The sequence below is a fragment of the Toxotes jaculatrix genome, chromosome 23 (assembly GCF_017976425.1).
Source record: "Toxotes jaculatrix isolate fToxJac2 chromosome 23, fToxJac2.pri, whole genome shotgun sequence".
Taxonomy (NCBI): domain Eukaryota; kingdom Metazoa; phylum Chordata; class Actinopteri; family Toxotidae; genus Toxotes; species Toxotes jaculatrix.
The window spans coordinates 11,603,541-11,626,898 of record NC_054416.1 but is presented as its reverse complement, the minus strand read 5'-3'; the positions used below and the strand labels follow the sequence as shown (position 1 = coordinate 11,626,898).

The window sequence follows — 23,358 nt, the reverse complement described above, 5'->3', positions numbered from 1 at the left end:
TTTGTCAACTCTGGTTGAAACAGAGAGTTTTTCAGGGCTTTAACTTTGCTTTAACTGCTGTGTTATCAGGACATCTCAGGTGTGTGTGTGTTTGTGTGTGTGTTCTCACCCAAACAGTCTGAATGTTTGGTTACATATATTCACGCGCTGTACAACCCCCCCCCCCCCCCCCCCCCCCCCACACACACACACTGTTAAAAGGGAGGGTGTGTTGTTTTGCACTATTTTAGTGAAATTTTCGGCCATTATCCATCTGTGTCAGATTATAGCATGGCAGAAATCACATGCAAGTGTGCAAGAGTGTGTATGGATTTTGGTGTATTCCTTATGTGCCAGTATATGTGTGCAGATATGCAGTAAAGTAAAATTAAGAATAAATTAAATGACATTTTGTATGCAGTGAACATTTCTTTGGTTTTTGTTATTCATATTTCAGAAAATGTGCATCCTAGGATTATTTTTGGCTCATACACAGACTAAAAATAAAACATTGGTTAAGGAAATTTAAAACAAATAGATTTAAAGTAACATGAGTTTGATTTTAAGACCACACTGTAAGGATGTGAGAGGGTAAGGAGGCAAGGCAGGAGGGCGCATACATATATCTTGGACAGCCAGAGAGAGATGGACAGATAGGGAAGAGGAAGCAAGGAGTAAAAGCAGCTCTAAAATGGAGAGGAAGAGATGGTATGATAAAGAGATAGACAGATAAAGACGAGAGAAGGTAGGTGGGTGAGAGCAAGGAGGGAGGTAAGAGGGTCAGGAGCAGCAGGGAGAGATGGGCTGATAGAGAGAGAATGAGAGAGAAGGAAGGAGTGAAACATGGAGGGGGGAAAGGAGGAGATAGAGACAGGCATGGGAACGATGAAGCTACCTGCAGTGCTCAATTATGTCAAGAAAAGGGGGGGTGAGGAGGAGGAGGAGAGAAAGAGTGAAAGCAAAGGATGAAAGAGGCTTAAGTCAATTCATGACTCTCACAGGAGCCTTCATCAGATAATTTACTCTGAAAAATGCCAGTAATTCAGTGTGTGTGTGTGTGTTTGTAACAAAGACATTAGCACTGGGTAGTGTGTATGGAGTGTGTGAGAAAGGTTTTATGTAAACATGCTCACGAGCTTTATGTGTGTGTGTGTGTGTGGGTGTGTGGGTGTGTGTGTGTGTAGCTAAGCAGAGATTGTAGTCTGGGGGCAGTGCTGGGGCTTTAGAAGAAGATAAGCAGACATAATTAAGAGGCCATTAATAAATTTGTTAATGAGCACTCCATGTAACCGAGAGACAGAGCGAAGGAGAGAGGGTTCATGTGTAATTGTGTGCATGTATGAGTGTGAGGCAGAGAGAGGCGAGGCACACTCACTTTGTATGTGTCTCTCATATTCCATATCAGGCGTATCTGCTGGCTGAGATAAGTTATCATTATGAGATATGTCCTGCCTGTGACACATACGCACTGTCATCTCCGTTTCTCTCCATTTGCATAAAGAGGGCTTTTAGCGATGCCCTTGTACCCTCAATGACAGTATCTCTGTTAGTCAATGCGTGCACACACACACACACTCTCACTTCCGCTTCCACACACTCACAGACATGCTCACACATATGCATTATGTATTAACTGTTTAGCACATGCATTTCTGTTTTAATATAAGGATGAATATAATTACTAAAAGTTAATCCTAATGATACAAGTCAACTTTCCTCTAAGAGAAATGGGTTGGATTATTATTATTATTAATAATGTTTTCTATTTCAAATCTGGATCTTGCTAATCTGTGTCACATAAAAAGATGCACCACCTTTAAGTGTACCTATTATACAGCAGTATAAGCTGGGCGTAACTTAAACATGTAGAGTACTCCTCTTCACACTACATGTCAAGGTAAAGTGAACACTCAAATTTTAGACACAGCAGCTTCAAATATTAAGCAACTCACACACACACACACACACACACACACACACACACACCCACCCTCTGGCTGGTGTTGTCGTATGTGAGGCTTTTAGCAGAAGTATAAATGTTAGATTACTGTCAGTCAGGGAGCTGGGGAGTGCTTATGTGAGCGAGGGATGTCACACAGGAAGCTGAAGTGTGTGTGGATCACAGTTTACATTTGAACATGTGTGAAGTTTAGCAAGTGAAGGGGACTGGGACTAAGACTTGCGTGCGGAGAGTAACGCGGGGGGTGGGGGGTTCTGTTTCCTTTTAACCACCCGGTGTGGTTAAAAGGAAACAGAGGAGAGCTCCTCCATTGAGAGAGATTGATCCTAACTGTGCTACTGGACTTGCAGCACGTGTACAGACGAGCTGAAACCCGTGCTGCTTTATCCCTCTGCTACCCATCCAGTAGCTGCCTCCAATCATAATGTTTTAAAACTCTCGTGGACTAAAATGCCTTGAAATCTGCTCAGAAGTGGACGTATAAGAGTAAAAATTGAAATGGATCTAACACTGACGTTATGTTTTGTTCGGGGGATGCCATTTTAAATGGGACTGACATTCAATTTAAGAGCTCTCACAGGTTATACTTATAGCCTTGGACACTCGAGCAACTGCTTTCTGGAGGCCTGAAGCTATGGCACCCAGACTGTAATCTGTAATGTCAACATGATGTACAGCCTGGAGGCAGTCCACTGACAATGACTTTGTGGACTCACACAATGTTTGTCTGAATATAAACAGTTCGTCCAAACAGCCTTTTTTTTGTTTTTTTGCTGTGGTACTGCAGCTCTCCCTCCAAAAGTGGAAGTACATATACATACATGCATACATACATGCATACATACATGCATACATACATACATACATACATGCTAAATGTATCCTGGCAGACTCTAAAATCCCTGTATGCATAAAACACACATTCTCCTTTTGAATTCAGTCAGAGTTTGTATAGCTTATAATAATGTTTGGAGAAACAATGAGAAAATTGCTTTGGACATTTGTTTCCTGTGTGTGTCAGTGTGCGAGTGTGTGTTCCAGTTTTGCCTGACTTACTGTCCCCGCCTTGTTCAGGGTTTAACAAAGAAAGAAGAATATATGATGACACGGCACTATTTAACTCAAAACAAGTGAGAGGTGAAATGAAAGCTGGCTCACTTGTAATGGCACTGGCACTGCCTTCTTTTAAATATGAGCATTTTTGGCAGGAAGCAATAATAATGTATAATAATAATGTATTAATGTTTTGGAGGAGAAACTAGGGACTTTAAGCCATTTTGTTTACATCTAGGTCTTTACTCCACCTCCATGGCTGTGGAAAAGGATTAGGGCCACATCTAGAAAAATCAGTGAGAATTCAGACTTTAATCTCAGAATTTTCTTTTTTTCAGGGCCACATGTGGCCCTAATCCTCTTCCGTACATGGCACACCAGTGGTTGCTTGGTGATTTTTGACACAGCTTCAGAAGCTTTCATTCTCCTTTAAATTTAGGCGTTTAATAACCTTTCCATTTCCACATCGCTCAGCCTCCCTGCTCTCAATCCTCGTGCAGCCTAAAGGGGCTTTGACTTAACTGTAATTACAAAAACCCTACTCCCACATCCGCAGCAATTAGATAGACAAAATGGCTGAGGATTCCCTCCACCACCACTGCTGCCTCCTGCCTCGACTCACCTTCCCTCCAATTAAACTAAAGAGGGAGAGAGAGAGAAAACGAGAGAGAGTTAAGGAACATGGGAAAGCTGATCACCTTATTGAAAACCTGCCTCTCTATCCCTCCCCCCTCTCCTCCCCTCTCCTCTCTCTTCCCCTCTAGAAGCCATCATTTATGTACACAGTAAATCTCCTGGGACCTTAGAAGGAAGCAATTAGTCCTGTTTTGCCTCCCTGTTGCATGACAGTAATGATTGGCCTGACGATAGTCATTATGGCTTCACATGTTGGTGTGGATCTGTGAGTTGGTTGCCAGGTTCTTTGCATACTCCTCTTTAAACAGCAACTGAGATGTCCAATAAAGGATCTCTGGCTCTGGAGGATTTTGGAAGATGATCTTAAGTAAGCGCCTGTTAAGCCACCCTGCTGGGAAGCATCTGCTCCTCTGAAGTGACCTTGAGTGTCCTTCAGAAAGGCACAAACATACTGCCAGAGATGACCTTAACCTCTGACCTCCCTGTAGGGAGGGGTGAGGGCAAAGAGAGTTCCTCCACAGACTCAATGAAGTATCATGTTATTATTAATTACAGTTAAATGAAACCTATTTGCTTTCATAACTATTTAAACCAAACGAACATGACTCCAACATGTTATGAGTGCATGTGTTTTAGAGTGCTGAGTCTAAATATCCTAATACTGGGTATTGATTTTTGCCCAGCGAGCTGCAGGGTCGAGGGATGGTTAGACTGGTCAGCTGGTCCAGTGCAAGATATTTCCACAAGCAGGCAGGTTGCCATGAAATTTACTGTGGATATTCATGATCCCCAGAGAATGAATCTTAACCCCTCTGACATTTCCTCTAGCACCGCCAACACTGGAAAATTTTACACATGGATCATCAGAGTGTAACGTTGCCAGGAAATGCACTGAGCACTTTGCTGATCCTGAGCACTTAACCTGTTTTATTTTACTGACCCCAAACTATAAGTATATTGTTGGTTCTAACCATGTGGACAGTCACATAACCAGCATATTGGCCCTGAAATGAGATGATCGTGATTATTAAATGATCCTGTTGTAAAAGTGGAACTTTAAACACTTCCATTAAGACAGAATGGAAATCCCACATCAGTCATATAGGCTATTAAAAAAAAAACTCCAGTCAGGATCTTGAAGCAGTCAAAATGATTTTCTTTGGCACTTAGAATCGAAACTTGCTAGCCTCACAACATCCAGGCTGTTGCTTTCTCCATTCAAAAGAATATCTTATATTGCAAATATGTAAATGTTTAGTCTGTGAATATGATTTAACATAACTTTTTCAGACGTATCATCGTGGGGGAATACTGTCACATGTTTGGGTCAGTACAGTAGGCACTGAAACAATGCATCCTCAAGATACAATTTAATTTGATCCCTGGTTAAATCTTATTCTGCACCTGAATGCACCAGTAAATCACCCACACAAGTACACTACAGTCTTTCAGTTCTTCAGTAAATGCACTGAGTTACTTTCATGCTCTTGGATAATGCAACAGACTCCTGTAAACCCAATTCAAGCCCTGCATGCTGAGTTTTATCACAAGGGCTTTTTTTGTACCCTCGCAGGCAGCCTCTGCTGCAGCGTAATGGAGATACACGACAGTAATAAATGAATCCCTAGCAGTGAGCCAGACAAGCTGACCAGCCGACAGAAAGGCAGAGAAGAGATGTACTAAAGGGACAAGTGGGAGAAGAGAAACGACAGATGAACAGATGGACAGATGTAAGAGGAGATCACCGGGTCGGCTGGAGATGATGGGATTGCCCGGATGGGTTTTAAGGGGAGGCCCATCTCTGTATGCATAAAGGGAATTATCCCCGTCCAGTTCAATAAAGCAGTTTGCATAATTACAGTGCAGTTTATTAACTGGAGGGAAATTGAATCCCTCAGAACTGGGGCGAGAACAGTGAGAGAAAGAGGAGTAGGTAGATAAGCAGGTGAACAAAGAGGGAAATTATAAAGAGAGGAAGAGCGGGAAAAAGAGCGCACTGTAGCTTCACTTTTTCTATTATCTCTGCGCAGCAAATTAGACTCAGGCACAGCAGCTACTGTACAAACTGTGTGTGAGCGTATGTGCGAGTGTGTTTTCTCTTGTTTGCTATGATTAGCTGCAGCTGGTTTAAAAAAAAAAAAAGGAAAAAGAAAAAAATGCAACTCCCCTTCTGCTCTGTGAGGATAACCCCATCTCGCTCGGTTCAATTTCAGCCGACAAATGAACCGCATGAACAATGGCCGGTGACAGTTTGACTCCTCCACCCACCCCGAGGTGTCGTTTCAGGACATTGTGGCCGGCTGTTTATTGTCGAGTCGTCGCTGTTTGGTGTCACCAATCAAAGAGCGATTGTGCTGGATGGGGAACAGCTGCTTCAATGAGATCAGGAAATAATTAGGAGTAACATTTTGCGAACTGCGTGGCATTTCGGTTGATTGCAGAGCTGCCAACAAGAACATAGGGGAATGAGGATGTACTGCACAAGTGTGTGTGTGTGTGTGTGTGTTTTGGTATGGGGGCATGAATGAATTGAGGACAGACTGAAGGAGAGAGTCTCTGCAAATCAGTTTAATTAAAGAGTACCGATGCATGAGATTAGATTGGGAGCCTATGGTGTAAAGGATATGATTACACAGTGAGAGAGACACAGATTGGAGATAGAGAATGAGAGAGAGAGAGAGAGAAAGGGGGAGAGTTAAAAAGAGAGAGTGAGTGATGGTGAGAGATTTGGGAGAAAACAAAACCACACATTGCAGGAGACTCCTGTGGTAGCTGTTGCCTGTGGTGATGCACAGCATGCTGGTCCCATGGTGCTCCTTAGGTTGCCACGGCACCTAGGGTGTTTCCTGCCTTGACGACGCGGTATCCTCTGAGTCAGGCAGTGTGTGTGTCTGTGTGTGTGTTTGTGTGTGTGTGTGTGGGTGAAACATCTCTGGCTGTGCAGCCTGTCTGACGCTGAGAGCTTAATTAGTTGTGTCGTACAGAGTCTGGTGACAAGATGCAACACAACTGCTGCAGGACACACACTATTTCATGTCTATGTCCTTGTCCATGAGCTCACTGAATCCCACGTCACACTCACAGAAAATTCTCAGACCCCAGGCGACTCGTTTAATGTCATGAAATAAAAAGCGTTTGCTGCATGGCCAGTTTGCATTCAACTCATACAGAGTCAATCATGTTTCTGCTGTAGTGTTTCTAGCTGGATTTACAATGACTGCTGTCCTGCATTAATCTGCATGGAGTGTCAGATCGAAGTTTAGCAACCGCTTCACATCAGAGTCAAGTGAGCTGATTAACAGTAAGATGTATTAAACTGACCTGTAGTTAGGTTTGACTCTTTCCCTTCCTTATTGAAAATGAGATGCAAAGCCTGGCACCATTGTCGTGTCTCTGCAGCAGGTCTGACACTACAGGTCCCACATTTTTAAGCCCTTTTAGGGAACATGAAATACAGTGTTTCCATAGTCAGTTACTGAAGTTAACTCTGGGTTCTAGTTTGAGACCTAATTTTTTTTTTGTCTATGTTGTGGCTAGTTAGCACTATTAAAAGTGTGCTGAATTAACTATTAGCAGTTCCTCTTCGCAGTGTGCCCGCGGACGATACTGAGGAAAACTTTAAAATCTGATGATTCTCAGGCAAGCTCTGGAGTTATAGGGAGCATCTGTACTCTGTGATTTCTAAGCAGATTTATGGAGGTTTACTGGCGATGGACATCAGAGATATTGATCTTCTTATTAAACTCTCAGCCAGGAGGTGACCCACTGTTCCTTTAAGCCAAAACTGTTGAATGCATTTCCTACCTTGTAAAAACATTTTCAAAGACTGTCTTGAATATTTTGCACAGACTTACTCTCTTCCTGCCTCTTAGCACCACAAACTGTCTTGTGTAAGCGAGATGCATTGTTTTCATCCCTCTTCTTGCCCTGTAATTTAACAAACATAACCCGTTTTTAGATAAGCACCAGTTTTATCTACAAACACATCAAGGCAACTTGATGTGGAGAGAAATGCTTAACACTTATCGCAACACTGATCTACTTTAACTGACTTTAAAAGTGTGCTCCCTGATCACGGTATGGTTGGCTCTCCCAACCCGTGAGCTTTGAATCTTAGCTGTGAAATAAATTTAGTTTCAGAACATGAACAGTGAGCTGAGAAGGAAATTTAAGGACGGTAACTCAGTCACAAACAGTGTCCCTGAAGTGGCTCGAATTAAATTGATAGCCAGTTAGAAACTTCTGTCATCTGCAGTAAAAGAAATGATGTGACAGTCAGCACTGATGAGGGAGTTTTATAACAGATGTGACACAATTAACAAAGCTGCAACAAGGCCCAATCATCTGTGATCATCTTTGACTTTCCTTTGTAGCTTTGTCTTGTGAGTTGAAGTTATAATAATAAGTTATATAATAATATTTATCATAATCTGTAATATTCAATATCTTTAAATGTAACCATGTAGCGTCTTGACTTGTCAGAATTGGATTTCATGTTGATGTCCAATATCAAGCTGATTTATCGCACCTCTGTCATTCAAATGACACTATTGTTGTTGAACCTGCAGATGGATATACCACAGTCTACATGACAGATGGCTGTGAAGTATTAGAGATATGACCTGAGGAAAAAAAAAAAAACGGTATTATAGTTCCACGGCTGTTGATTGCCTCATTTGGGAGCTGACGCTGACATAAAATGAATAAAAAGAGAGAGAGAGAGAGAGGAAGGGATTGAGGGAAAGGACGAGGAGAAGCGAGGCAGATAAAAGGCGAGGCAAAGTTTTGTTTCCTTTTTACAACTCCTGACACTCGTTAGACGGGGTTTTCTGTGTGTGTGTGTGTGTGTGTGTGTGTGTGTGAGGGAATGAGAGAGAGTGAGGTGTATGTACAGCAGGAGAGCCTGATTAGCATTGTGCTCCATGTTCCACTGCTGTGGCTCGGAGAGAGAGAGAGAGGAGGAGGAGGCAGAAGTGCTGGCTCAGCACTGTGCCAAAGGAAGTAGGAGAAGAAGAGAGGAGAGAGGGGAGGAGAAAGGAGGTGAGAGGTGTTGTTTCCATATGTTTCAGAGATGAATGAGAGGAGACAGTGAGGGAAAAGACAAGCAATTAGGCTGGGTGAAGCCCTCTCTCTCTCCCTTGCTCACACTGTTTAAAGGCTCCTGTACATTTTGTCAGTCCAAAATGATGTTCCCAGATTGCACTGTGAGACACGTCCACCAACCAATACACAAATCAAAATTGTGGAAGTGCCGAAAATTTAAGGCCAAATTCTCAAAATGTAAATATTGCTACGACACACACCAACGAAGTGACTGTGTCATTAAGTTATTATAGTGGCCGTCACTCCATTTTTAAATAAAGTTAATTTTGCCATTGCAGATTGATCACACAAGCTGATGACATGTCTCTTTTTATGAGACCCATCTTGCTTTGTGTAACATGCAGTTGACCTGGAAGATGCAGCAGCCCTGACTCTGACTTTCTCCCTGTTCCTTAGTCTTTAACTCACACACCCAGACACACAAACGCATTCTCCCAAAGCTTCTCCCACTCCCTCTCTTTCTCTCAGTTTAAGTGTAAATTGGCAATTTCAGTTTCCTTTCTGCCATTTTTAAAAATCTCTCTATATGATGCTCCAGCTGCTTTAGAGCTGCTTTTAAAACAGGCTGTAGGTATCGTTCCGTTTTTTCCGTTCTGCTAGACTGTTTGGCTAAATAACTCAGACGAGGTTAACCAGTGCACTTACTGGGGAGCTATTTTTGGCTGTGGATTAATACACATCCTTAAATAAAGACAAATCAACAGTGTGCATATGATAATATTACATAGTATATTATAAATGAAAAACATGAACATCAGACAGTCATATCTAACATTTATCTAAAGGGTCAGTGTCGTCAGCCTGATCCCTGAACACCAAGATACCACAATTAGTTTTCTCGTGCCATCTTGAAGGCAGCACATGATGTGAAAGCAAATTGATTTGTCCTCTTTCTACCACTGACTCTGGATGTGATCCAAGTGGAGAATTGAGCAAAGAGTCCTTCTGGGTTGCTTAAATTCGTCAAGTCATTGTCGATTCACCCTTCCCTCCAGCCCATTACCCATCTGCTCTAACACACACACACACACCTGCACTGTCTCTTTGGGAGGGTGAAAAACCCACCTGTGTGTGTTTAAGTGTGTGTATTTGCAGGGAGACGGCAATTGGTCATTAACTAATGCACGGTGGGAGAGCGTGTCCGCCGCTGCCGGCCTCAGCGAGGTCAGGGGTCGCTGACGCAAAAGCACACCAGTCCCTTGCAGGGCCGAGTCTGCCTCATCCATCTCTGTCAGAGTCTCAGCCAAGAACACACACGTGTACACACACACACACACACACACACACGCATAGACACACACTTGAAGGTATTCTCAGGTGGATATGTAAACATGCAGCTCTCGAGTCAGATGTGCGCACACACAAACACACACATGCATAAACGCACACAGATGGAGCTTCCTGAAATCATCTGATGTCATATTCACATGAATTTAGTTTGCTTTACGTTTGTTTGTTTGTTTACTCCTATGGGAGCCAATTGAGAGAGAGAATGACAGCGGCAAGTGTCACGACCTGTGTGTATCTTTGTGTGTGTGTGTGTGTGCGTGCCTGTGGACTTCGCTCATCTCGCCTTCTAAACATATGAGCAACATGATCTTCAGTTGCACACGTTAAAGGAATGGACACAGAACCAACATCCGTAAAACATGTCTGAGGATAGTACAGTCTAAGCACAAGTGCCAGCGCACAGCGATGAGCGTGTGAACATCTATAGACCATTCTTTATTTTTTAAATGTTTAAATTGTTGTCATTTAATTTGGTGGACGAGTTCAGGCCTAAAAGCTCCACAGCTTTGTGTTTAGTTGGTCCGAGTTGTAAACTTTGAGACTTTTTGTGACTTTTGAGGTATTTCCTTCACATTTTCATGTGCGATATTTATTTCCCCCACTCGAGCGTTGCTGTGAGTTATGGCATAATATGCTTTAAGTGTCACCTAGAGAGCATCTATAGACAGGGAATTGGCTTGTATTTGCCTCTAATGGCTCTTAAGGGAATATTCCTATTTATCTCTGTATAGGTCAGCACTTACCAGGAAGAGTAGAAATATAGAACGGTGTTAAAAAGCTGAAAGATGGAAGGTGTCGTTAAGAGAGAGGGGGGAGGAAGAAAGCGATAAACTGAGAGAAAAAAGGGAGGGGAGGGCAGTCTTGAGAAAGAGAGAGATGTTGGTGATGAGGAGAGGAAAAAAGTGTGTGGGTGGAAAGTTTGGTTCCTGGCCATTGACTCTTTTCAGCAGTACAACACCAGGGCCACGGGTGATGGATCTCTACGCTCGCCTCCCACCCTTCTCTCTCCCCCTCTGTGATCACCCTCCATTTCTGTGTCTCTTGCCGATTCACCCGCTCGCTTTCATCCCCTCTTCTGCAAATGTTTTCACACTATATTTCTGTGTTCTTCTTTCCTTACCTTCCTTCTCTTTCCTCTTCCCTTGCCTCTTACATTTTCTCAGCCTCCTCTATTCCTTCATTTTCCCTCCCTCCCTTTCTTCCCTCTAAACTTTCACTTTCTCATGCAGTGTCCTTCTTCCACCCTCTTTCCCACTTCCTACTCTCCACCCATCAATCATCCTTTTTCATTCCTCCTCCCTCTCTCCTTTTTCTCCTTCCTTCCTCTCTCCTCCCGCCTTTCCGCCATGTTTTCCTGTCCTGCATCCATCCTTCTCCTCCGTGTCTCATCGTCCTTCCTCCCTCCCCCTCAGGTGATATCGGGTCCTGGCCTGGATCCGCGCTGGGTGGGCGGGGCCTGCCTGCTGATCGTTACTGTAATTAACATCAGTAAAGAAGGGTCCTGGGATAGTGAAAACCTCTGCACCAGCTGACTCACACTGCTCTCTGTCTCTTCGATTAGGCCTCTGCAGTGTTCTGTTACAATACAAGCTTTTTAAACTGCAGATAAAACACTGGCACACTAACTCACTTCAGTCTTTGTTAAGGTTTTTCAAACCTTTGTAGTCAGAAAACTAGCAGCTGCTGTTTTTGTGTTGGTTTGTATGTACAGAGCCAAAATTCCTGCATCCTTCAGCATTTTATAAAATTCTTGCTTTGCACAATATCTAAGCGTGACAGCTACACTGTGGTTAAGGTCATGAAACGATGTGCTTACATGCTCATCCACCACGCCAACCTCCACAACCTTATTCTCTGCCTTGCTACACATTGGGCACAGTGCTTCCAGCATTGGCAATGAACGTTGCCAGATGATAATCTTTATTTAACCCTGACTGAGTCCTTTTGGAGCCTAAACCAAACCTCAGCCAAGGAGGAGGAGGAGGCAGGTCAGAAAATTTGGAAGTTTTTTTTACGTCGCAGATAGTTGTGCGAGATTAGAAATCACTTGTACTGTGTGGGTTGTTGTGAAAGTTTGTGAAAAAAACTGCTGTTGCTATTAAGTCTGGACAATTGGTTGGCAACATTACAGTAAGATGTAAGGCTGGATTAATAGAACTGTTTTCTTTACTTTGGGAACAGATTTGCTGTTTTGCTGCTCTATAAAATTTCTGTTCTCCTCCTGTGACTAGTTTCCTCTTTCTGTCTCTCTTACATTCTCTCTTTGACACTCTCTCCCTCCCTCCCATGTTTTCTGTCTCGTATCTGGTGTTCCTCTCTGATCTGGGTTAGGCCTGTCTCACCAGTTACCTCACCTTCTCTTTCAGTCATTCATTTTCTTCCTCTTCGCTCATGCTCTCCACATCTCTGTCTGTCTGTTTGCGTGATATAAACACAACAACCCCCTGGGGGTATCTTTCCTTCAGTTGTCCTGAAGTGTCTCCCTCCTTCCCTCCCCTCATCTCCACTCCTTTCTTGATTTATGCTCACCATCTCCGTCTCAACTCCTTCTCCCTCTCATCCCATTTTCTATCTTGTTCTTTATTCCTTTCCCTTATCTTCCTCTCCATATAGGCTCCCTCGCTCATTTTCTGAGACAGCTGCTTTTGTTTCTGTCTGTCTCTCTCTCTTTCACTCTCTCTGACTTAATCATTAGGCCATTCATTTAAGCTTTAAATCATTAAGCTTTAGAGCACGGACTGAAAAAGTTCACCCGTTGCTTTTCTAATTAATCCACCACATTTCACTCTCCCTGACCTATAAGTGTGTCTTTGTCTTGTTCAAGTGGTTTCTTGTTCCCAGTGAACATTTCTCTTAGTGTGTGAACATTGTGAAAAGTGCCATCTCTGTAATAACTGTAGTATACCATCAACGTCTTTTACCATTTTTCCTTTTATTTGTAGTTGAAATTCAAGAAAGAGAGAGGTATGAATGAACTGAGGACGTCCACAGCGTCCACCGTGGTTTGAAGACCAGTGTCCTGGTTTTAGATTTTCTCATACTTGCTGTAACCACGGGAAATGTGTCGGAAACTGTGGAAATAAGACAAAGTCATGTTAAACCGTGATCAGGTTGAAAAATGCAGAGAGAATGTTCCACAACAGGGTGAATCATCACTGTTCTGTCAGTCACTGCTGTATTTACAACTAAATTTGAATCATTTAAATAAAACTTTGGTGTCTAATAAAGTGCTTTAAATGCAGGTGAGACTTGAGCTAGTGTTATACTTCCCACATCTACATGTATGTGAGGATGTCAGCTTGGTTCTGAGGGGATTAAATTTTGCCATCATCGCCACCAGTGTCTTGTGTTCATGTTGACCGCATGGCCGCTATGTACCAACTACATTGTCTGCACCAAGTGGACTAGAAAGTAGTATAATAAGAACACCTATGTGTCTGCGGTGTCCGTGTGTTTGCAGCCTCCAAAGCCTTGAGGTTGATCTAAATACAGTGGCCACTCTCAGCTTCTCCTCGGCTCTACAGTCTTTCTGCTGCTGTTTGTGTGTTGGCACTGATCTCTTTTGTCTGACACATCAGAATTAGATTTTCACAAGTGTCAACTTGGTCTTTTCTTTCTAAGCAGTTATTTTCCTTCTCCCCTTTGGCCAGCTCCAGGGCTGGGACTTTTGCTGTTCTTTGGCAACCTCGCCCTGGCCAGTTGCTGCGTTGTCAGCCCCACAGTTTATGTTGTTACATTGTTGTGTAATTAACATGATCCTTATATATAATGAAAAACATGTCCGAACCGGGAAGCTGGTAAACTTTCAGCAAGGTTGCACTTCATCACTTTCATCACTATTGATTTTCCTAAAAGCTAAAGTTGGACTGCTGAGAGGGAGGGAGGGAGAGAGCGAGAGAGAGAGAGAGAGAGAGAGAGAGAGAGAGAGAGAGAGAGAGAGAGAGAGAACTGATCGGATGGGAAAGAGGGAAAAGCAGTTTGTTTTGAAGGCGTCCCGCCCCTTTCTCTGTCTCCATCCTATGAGGAATGAGGCTGCTGGCGGTTTGGAGATGATTGATGGTCCTTGTAAATATGGCCATTACCATATAGGCTCTCCCGGCCTTTATCCCCATTATTCATTGTCAGCTGGGGCCACCGTGAGCCCCTAATTTTATGCAATTTAGCTGTGCACTTAATGCGAATGTTGAAATATGAAAATATGAGAACACATGTGGTGCTTCCTCATCCTGAATCCAGATATTTTTCAGCTTTAGGGTAGAGTGCAAACAGGAAAAAGTAACATAGCTCTCACTGTGATATCAGAAAGAAAAAAGAATCTACATATCATCGTCCACTTGTTCTCATCTCAATACAGGATGCGTTATTGCTTTTGTGGCTGCCGTCAAGCGTTTACCATTGGATGCAATAAATGCTGGGAGATGAAATACTAGCAGTTGTAAAATCCATATGTCCATGGATTAATAGCTTCAGGCTCTCATGCTAGTGGTGAGAAAGACAATATTAGAGTCAGTGGGGAGTAACAAGCTTATTAACTCTGGAGAAAGCTGAGAAGTGTTTCTAGGACCAGTGTGCAGAAGCATGGCATGTTCGGTCGCAGAGACTGCGCCGGACCTTGCCCACAGTGTGACAGTGGATAGAAGAGAATTACACTGAAATGGCCATTGTCCACTGGCTGATGGCGTTCGCACTCTGGTCCACACCGGAGGTTGGATTTTAGGCAAATACAGTAACGAAGTGCAAAGGAGGTGAATACACTGTAAGTTTGCATGCATGACCTCATGCTCCAGTGAGAGCAGTGCAGGCACAGACTGGAAAGATTACACTCTTTTACTGCATGAGCAGCGTGCAACTGTAAATTACTGCTGCTCTGTTGCTCGGCCTCCAGGAGTAATTACTTGAAAAATTCAGCTGTGCTTTGTTTCCACCTGTCAGGCAGCACAAAGAACAATCTGTCAGCCGGTTGACTGTGAGCTCTGTGCTACAGTATGCCTATTCAATTCAGCTTGACAGCTCAAAGAATGGAAAGAAACAGCTTCTGCAGCAGTGTAAATTTTCGCACCTTAATTTGATTTCGTTTTAGTCTTTTGACAGTGTGAGAATGCATTAGAATTTCAGACAAATTTGATTGTTGTTAGTTTGGCTGTAATTTTTGTCATTGCAGTTTTAGCGCCTGCATCTTCTGTTACCAAATTATCTGGCATAAATACAGTGGATCACCTCTATAGCTCACTGAGGGTGTGTTGATGGACACATGCTGTGCACTTCTAGCAAGCATCTGTAAATTAAAATGAGTGACTAACAATATAATACTGCACAGTTAATCATATAAGATAGATGTTTTACATGGGCAAGAAATATTAAGTATTTATTAATATTTATTTAATTATTTATTTGAAAATGAACACATGAACACAGTGAGAGAGTTCACATGTAACCATATATCATTAAATATGGTGACGGCTGTTATACTTAAGATGACCTAGGTTCTATAGTGTTATTGTTAGGGGCAGGCTTTCACTGGCCTCTGCTGTGTTCATCTTTGTGGACCAAAGAGAAAAGTCTTGTGTTCTGCTTCATGTACTGTTTAGGTGAGTTTGTGCCACTCACTGTCCCATTCACTGATTGGTCCCTATGACTGAGTGATGTCACAAAGCACTGAGATCACAGGACATTCCGGAACTCACCCAGGTCTTTAAATTCCACACTCTTTACCTCGTCAGTTCACTTTCGTTCTTGCTTGCAGAACCAAAGACCCATCAGTTTGGCATTAGTTGTGAGAATTTCCAACAGTCTTAACTGAGAGATTTTGAAAAACCACCTGTGAACAAAGCAACTTTCCCAGAACAGTGGAAGAGTAGAAGAAGACCAAGAGCTTTCTAACATTGTAAGTACACTACTTTTTGCACATTTTCTTGTACTTGAATTGCATGCACACTTCTTGTTTTTCTGCACTTTATTCTTTTTTCCTGTTTTGCTTGTGAGCTGCCTAACAAGTAAATTTATTATCTTCTTATCTTATCCCACTGTCAGAGAGCCTGGCATCACACCAGCTCTTCGAAAGAAGGCGAAAAGAAGACGTGAAGTCTGAGAAGAAGAACTTCAGGCTCACATCAAGTCTAGTATTAAAACTTTCTTTTCTTGTTCAAACTTGCACCAACAACACCACGTCAAATTCCTTGTATGTGTAACATACCTGGCAATAAAGTTTTCTGATTCTGATTCTGATTCTGATTCTGATACAGACGAGAAACCCAAGAAGGCCCAGGAAGAAGCTCCCCAAAAAGCAAGAGGATGAAGAGCTACGAAGAAAGATCTCTCCTGAAGAGGCCGTACAGTGAGGTTTCGAAGTGCAGCCGAAAAAGATGTGAGTTCCCCTCCCCAGAGAGAAAGAGGAGGAAGATCTGCATCCAAACATCTGTCCTGAAGAGGCTGCCCAGTGATGAAAGATCTGTCCTGATGAGGCCACTACGTGATGAAAGATCTGACCTGAAGAGGCCGCACAGTGACGTTATAAAGTGCAGCAGAAAAAGATGTGAGTTCCCCTCCCCAGACAGAAAGAGGAGGAAGATCTACATCGAAAGATCTGTCCTGAAGAGGCTCAACAGGGAAGAGGAGAATCCAAGCACTTCCAAACAACATCCTTCTCCTGTGAAACAAGCCCAGTCACAGACACGGACAGAGAACGGCACAAGGAAGGAGGACAGTAAAGACACAAAACAAGAAATCAAGATATGGATGATCGGGTCCAGTTATATTGAGCATGGAGAAAAAGCAGCGCTGAAGATGTTTGGGGAGAACTTTGGACTTAACGCCAGAGTGGAATGGTTTGGAAAAGGAGGCCTTCGCTGGTGTAAAGCCCTTCCCACTTTTTACGCTGCCTTGTCCACACACAAGAATCCCCCTGACATTGTGGTTTTCCACGCTGGTGGAAACGATCTGGGACTGATTCCTGCCAAGGAACTCGCCTTTAACATGAAGAGGAATTTGACACACCTTCATGGCGAGTTCCCTTCAATGCTCATTTTGTTTTCTTCCATCAATGAGCGGCAAGTGTGGAGGTATGGACGGCCATGCAAAATTAACAGCGAGAGAAAGACAGTCAACTCTCTGGTCAAGCAGTTTGTCGGCGACATTGGCGGTGAAGTCATTGAACACCCACTCCTGAGGTTCAACAACAAAAGACTATTTATGCCAGATGGAGTGCACTTCACCAACAATGGGAACAAGATCTTTCTGTCAAGGATCCGTGCCGCCCTGCAGAAGACCCCTCAGCTGGCCCAAAGTGGAAACTGACTCCTTCCTGTGTCTGTTTTTGTTTTTGTTTTGATTTTTGTATATATGTGTAAATCTTTGAATCTATGTGTAAATTTCTTTGTACATATCTTTGTAAATATGTTTGCAAATATCTTTGTACATATCTTTGTAAATATGTTTGCAAATATCTTTGAACATATCTTTGTAAATATGTTTGCAAATATCTTTGTACATGTCTTTGTAAATATGTTTGCAAATATCTTTGTACATGTCTTTGTAAATATGTTTGCAAATATCTTTGTACATATCTTTGTACATATCTTTGTAAATATGTTTGCAAATATCTTTGTACATATCTTTGTAAATATGTTTGCAGATATCTTTGTACATGTCTTTGTAAATATGTTTGCAAATATCTTTGTACATATCTTTGTACATATCTTTGTAAATATGTTTGCAAATATCTTTGTACATATCTTTGTATATATTTTATATATATTTTTGATTTTTTTGTATATATTTTTGAAAATATATAATATAATATGTGTAAAAATAAATGTTCAAAAAATGAAAAGTGACTGTGTAGAGTGGTGCAGTGTCTGTAGGGACAAAACAGTGTTCAAATGTATAATTATTAGTACAGTAAATGGATGTGTCACATACTAACAGACAAAACAGTTCACTGTGAACTTTACTGCCCTGCAAAGGCAGAGGGACAGTAACTACAGAAGCAGTACAGCTGAGAAAAAAAGGCTTTAAAGATTTCAAACTCACCTGCAAACTGTGGAACAGACAGAAAGGTTGTAATTTAACATTTAATATACTTTAAAGCCACAGAATACCTCAAAATGTAGATGCTGCTCTCTGCTTTAGATCATCTTTAGGGAGTGAAAACAGTGAATATAATCACAATATGTTCACTGAGCTTTCTTTCCATTTTAACTAAGTGGTTTACCACAGCTGGTGTCATCATGGTGGTCCACTGGAGAATTCACTTTCTACAAATCACTTCTGAATATAAAACTACAAGGCCTGAAGACACAAAGCCTCCCAGGAAACCCTGTTGTGAAGCACTGTCTCTGGTTTTCAGAGTTTACTTCTTCATGACATTAACATGGAAGGCTGCAGGTTTGCTGTTGTTAAACACTATAGCTGTTACATTAAGGTTTGTGAAGAATTTTAGTTTTACAAACAGTTAGCGAACTACAATGCCCATAATTCATCAGAGATGCGTCAGTGATGTAGCACATCTGCGCTCCCCGGAGTTTGACTGCGTTGGTGCTGACACAGGCCGAACGGAGACCGTTTAATGATGACGTCTCGACAAACAGATGGAAGTATAATAATCAGCTATTGTCGCAGTGGCATCCGCTTCAGGTGCTTTGACAGGTCGTGGGGAAAAAAAAAAAGAATTACTGCACACGCTAAATGAAACATCAATAACAAGTCATCGGTGTTTCCCAGTGCTGCTGAAGTGAACTGACTACCTGTGGGAAACACATGCACTATGGTACAACCATAGAGCAGTACCCTCATCTCACACTCTTTCTTTTCCTCATCATGTCTTCTTTTCCACCTCCTTTTCTCTCTTCATTCAACACCCCCGCTCCACTCGTCTCCTGCTCTTCCTCTGACTGACATGTCTGTCATTCAGCAGTCTGTGTAGCTCTTCAGTGACGTTTTATTGACGTGTTGCTCAAATACCACTATTCTTCCTCTTTCCTCTCCTTTTCTCTCTGCCTCAATCCCTCACTGCCTTCTTTCGCTCTTCAAAAAAAAAAAAAAAAAGCAAAAGTAAGGACTTCCCTGGTGATTGGATATGCATTTTTTAGGATACGATAGGAAAGAGGAGAGAGAGGGAGAGAAAGGGGAGAAGAAAGAGAGTGTGAGGAAGAAGGAAGGAGAGAGGGAAAGTGAAAAAGAGGGAAGGAGGGAAAGGGCTACATGAGGGGAATAGTTGGAGAGACATATTGACAGAGAGGACATAAGGATTAAAAAAATAAGGGAAGTGAGGTAAAGAAAGAGGTAAATAAAATAAAGGAAGTTGGTGCAGAGGGAAGGGGATTAAAAAGAGAGAGAATAAAAGTAGAAATGAACATAGACCTTAAAGGTACCCTGTGAAGTTTTTGACCAGTAGTAGTGTTATGGATCAGGCACCTCTACACTCTTAGTTTTTCATGGCTGCATACAGCAGAGCTCCACAGAACCTTATGCTCACTTCTGTCTTCATTGGCACTGAATGTTGGCACTGGAGCGGAGAAAGACTCGGATGGACAGAGGGGAAGGAAACAAAAGTCGGTTGTGTGTGTGTGTGAGGACAGACAGACAGATATTGTCCTTGGCAGATCACGTCTGCTTCTTCAGCCAAGCCCATTCTTTTGGAGGTGTCTAACACACACACGCACACACACACAAACAAACATATTAAGAGCTGCAGTGTGTAATGGGGGTGAAAATGATACTAGCTGCTGCCCAGTTGTCATCTGACTTGAGGCATCAGGCAGCCGCAGGCTTCAGGGTGACTTTAATGGTTGAAATTCTTAATAAGTAAAATTAATCCCGCTCTTTATTAAGGTCACTCCATAATTGGCGTTGAATGTCTGTGGGATTACGAGCACAAATCCTCCTCATGCATAAACACGCACCACACACTCTTGTGCTGTAGGATGTGATGCACTCTGATAACAAATCTTTTGTCTGTTGACTAATGCTGTAATATTCCCAGGATACGTTCCCGTGTGACGGTCTGATTTCAGTGCGCACTGGCAGGAATTTGTCTTAGTCCCATGGTCCTAATGCTATTTCAGAGGCTTTTCTGCTCTTCCAAGAATAAAACTATGCATCGTTATAATTTTTTTTGGGGGGGGAAAAAAATAACTGTGCAAATAAAAATGGGAGCTTTAATTACAAAATGTCAGCATGAGATTTAAAAGCCTCATTCAGTTAAATCCAAGACTGGATTCAGGCTTTATGTGGGCTGGTGTTAACCCTGAATCAGTGATTTCCCTCCGTCAGACCCCTCTGACCAAGGGAAAACGCTTCATGATTCGGGGAGGGGGGGGGGGGGGGGGGGGGTCATAACATGTCGTGACTATAGAAAACTGTTGTGTCATAGTTGTTGTTTAAAGGGACGCTCCACCAATTTCTGAGCTTTCCTCCAGTGCCACCATTTGACCAAACTTTGGGGCATCAGAATATCAGAAGTTATGTTCATGCTGTGCTGACATTATGTGTGCAGAATCTGAGCTTTAAGTTTTAAAAATGAATTTACAAAAACAATCATAGTGTATGTTTTCATGCTGTCCACACTCTGAGTGTGCAAGTGTGTGTGTGCATTTAAACCCTCAGTTTAACTAACATCCTGCCTCAGGTGTGACTCAAGGTGATTTCTCCTGCTTTTAGCCTTTGCTTCTAAATGGATAAAGTATGAGATGCTGTTTGTGTGTAAGAGTGAGTGAGTGTGTGTGTGTTGGCTCTGTACATGCACTTGTAGTCTTGCGTGTCCTTGTGTCCATGCAGTGTTTCCTCTGAATGTTTTGGATCACAGCGTTGTTACCAAACAGCGGCTGGAGTCTCACTAAAGGTCAACATCAGCCTCTGTGTGTGTGTGCGTGTGTGTGTGCGTGTGCGTGTGCGTGTGTGTGTGTTGCTCTGCTCTGCTCTGCGGCAGATGTGTTAAGCAGCACATGGCCTGGTGTGTGGTCTGAGGCTTAATTCCAGATTAACACTCAGGATATTACAGATTACCACACTCCACATTTGACCTTCTGTGTCTAGTCAGCCAGCGATGGATGGATGGATGGATGGATGGAAGGATGGATGGATGGATGAGCTTTTATCTTTTCGTAGTTACATAGACTCAATCTGGCTGCTGAGGCCAGAACCTCCGGTGAAAAGCTCCCAAACATGTTGGGTCACACTGTCAGCATAAAAGGAAAGATTACACACCAGTATTTTATTTATTTATTTATTTTGACTAATTCACAGACATCAAGGCTCAACTCACACTCTAATGAGCTTGAGAACCTACGAAGGACTGTACAGAAGAGTGTGCTCCCATCTGAATATTCATGGCATCTTGCAGTGGCAGTTCAGAACAGATATACACTTTTACCTTTGATGTGTTTTAAAAACACACACACACACAAAAAGTAGATCATGTGAAGCACATTGAAAACTTTTGTCATATTGTACTGAGCATAATTAGATCATTACCATCACCAAAACAACTAATTTGAATAATAATAAAAAAGGAACTATGCACTACTTGTTCTTGATCTTACTCAAAAATAAACTACTACAAATATTTAACATTTTTTAAAAAATACATTAAGTGATTTATGGGCATTACATCGTGTTCCATGTTCCTCAGGGACAATTTAAGGACTATGTGTGGGTGTAAATGACTGAATGGCTGAATATCCTGCAGTTCTCTGTCTCACACACACACACACACACCCCTGCTGTCAACCGAGGGCCAACTGCCAGCTGCCCCCGTACTTCTCTGTCCTCATCCATATTTGATGCGTCTCATTAAAACTTGATTGTGGAAACACTTCAGCATTCTGACATTCCTTCTGATCCACTATTTAGTCTCCCTCAGCACTTCAGAGCGAAGGAACACCCCACAGTCACGCGTGTGCAGCCTGAGAAGAGAAACACAAGCGCGACACAAACACGAGGTTGGAGAAAGACACGTCAGCTCATCTCTAGAGCGGAGGCGGAAGGAAATGCCTGATTAGCTCACTGAAACAAATAGTGGTCTGAAGCCTCGGAGCGCGTTGAGTAAATGACGACAGTTGGTATTTGAGAGCCGAGTAAACAGACGATAGGAGATGGTTCATTAAACTTTCAGCACGACGATGAACGTGTGCTTGTTTGTTTCTCGAGCTTTTACCGACTTACATGCAAGAAACCGAACTTCCTGCACCACACTGCAAACAAGGAGGCGTTTACATTTCAAAAGCATCCCACATGTAGCAGCCCGACACCCTGTCCTGTGTCTGATGTGGTGGACAGAGGTTAGACTGTGGGGTGATTCTGGGTTCATATTTCACAGCCTGTGAGAAACAGAAATAACCACACAGTTTAAACTCAGGTCTGTTCGCTTTCACCTTTAGAAATAACTAATAACGGTGAAGTAACAGCTCAGATGTGAATTAAAAGTTAGAATTTGTCTTAATATTTGAAATAAAAGCCATTGACTCATTCAGACGGAAATAAATAAAAACTAGTAATACAAAAAATATCTTGGTAGTTTCTCCTTGAATATTAGCTTATCTTCAAACCCCTCTTTAGTCCTTTAGTTCACTTCTACACGTTTGCTCACCTCACCTCACTGTTTGACAGCTGCTGCAAGCGCACACACACACACACGCACACACGCCCGGGTGTAAACACACTCACACACACACATAAAATGAACAGCTTGCCTCCCTCACTTGAACCTGTCTGTGAAAGATGCTTCTTTTTAGCAGACACCAAGGTCCCATCAATCCTGCTGAAAGCCACTGTCACACACACACATGCACACACACATGCAAGCACACACATTTCACTGTTTGACTATTTCACTGTGTAAATATCAAGACCTGTCTGTTGTTTAGTCAATGTGCACGCTCATAGGTAGGTGTGTGCATTAATAGGGTATACGTGCACCAGCAAGTGCACGTACATTTGTGTGTGTGTGTGTGTTCCTGGGCGTGTGTTTAACCCTGTGTTTGCTCTGCAGAGCCCCAGCTGAAGGGCATCGTCACGCGGCTCTACTGCAGACACGGCTTCTACCTCCAGATGCTGCCGGATGGCACCATGGAAGGCACAAAGGACGAAAGCAGCTCCTTCTGTAAGTGAACAATCAGACACACAGCGTTGTTGCCAGTTAGTCTGATGAAGGTGTGTGTGTGTTTCATGGCTCGGTCAGTCCATGTCACACTGGGATTTTCCCCTGTTTCCCGTGCCAAAGGACACTTAAAAAGCGGGGAACTTCCTGGTAGGACCGTCATATATCTGAACATCTCGACAGCACTTGAATGCACAGCAGCGCTGCCACGCTTTCTGGTTTGATTCACACTAGGATCAATCAG

At 42.7% G+C, this 23,358-nt stretch overlaps 1 protein-coding gene across 1 annotated transcript in view; it reads left to right on the top strand.

Annotated features, from left to right (window-relative positions):
• fgf11a (fibroblast growth factor 11a) overlaps positions 1 to 23,358 on the top strand; it is a 61,133-nt gene that overhangs the window by 11,453 nt on the left and 26,322 nt on the right. Inside the window, exon 2 of the mRNA XM_041031155.1 lies at positions 23,007 to 23,117. Coding sequence (XP_040887089.1) covers positions 23,007 to 23,117 — 111 coding nt within the window. The remainder of the gene's footprint in view (positions 1 to 23,006; positions 23,118 to 23,358) is intronic.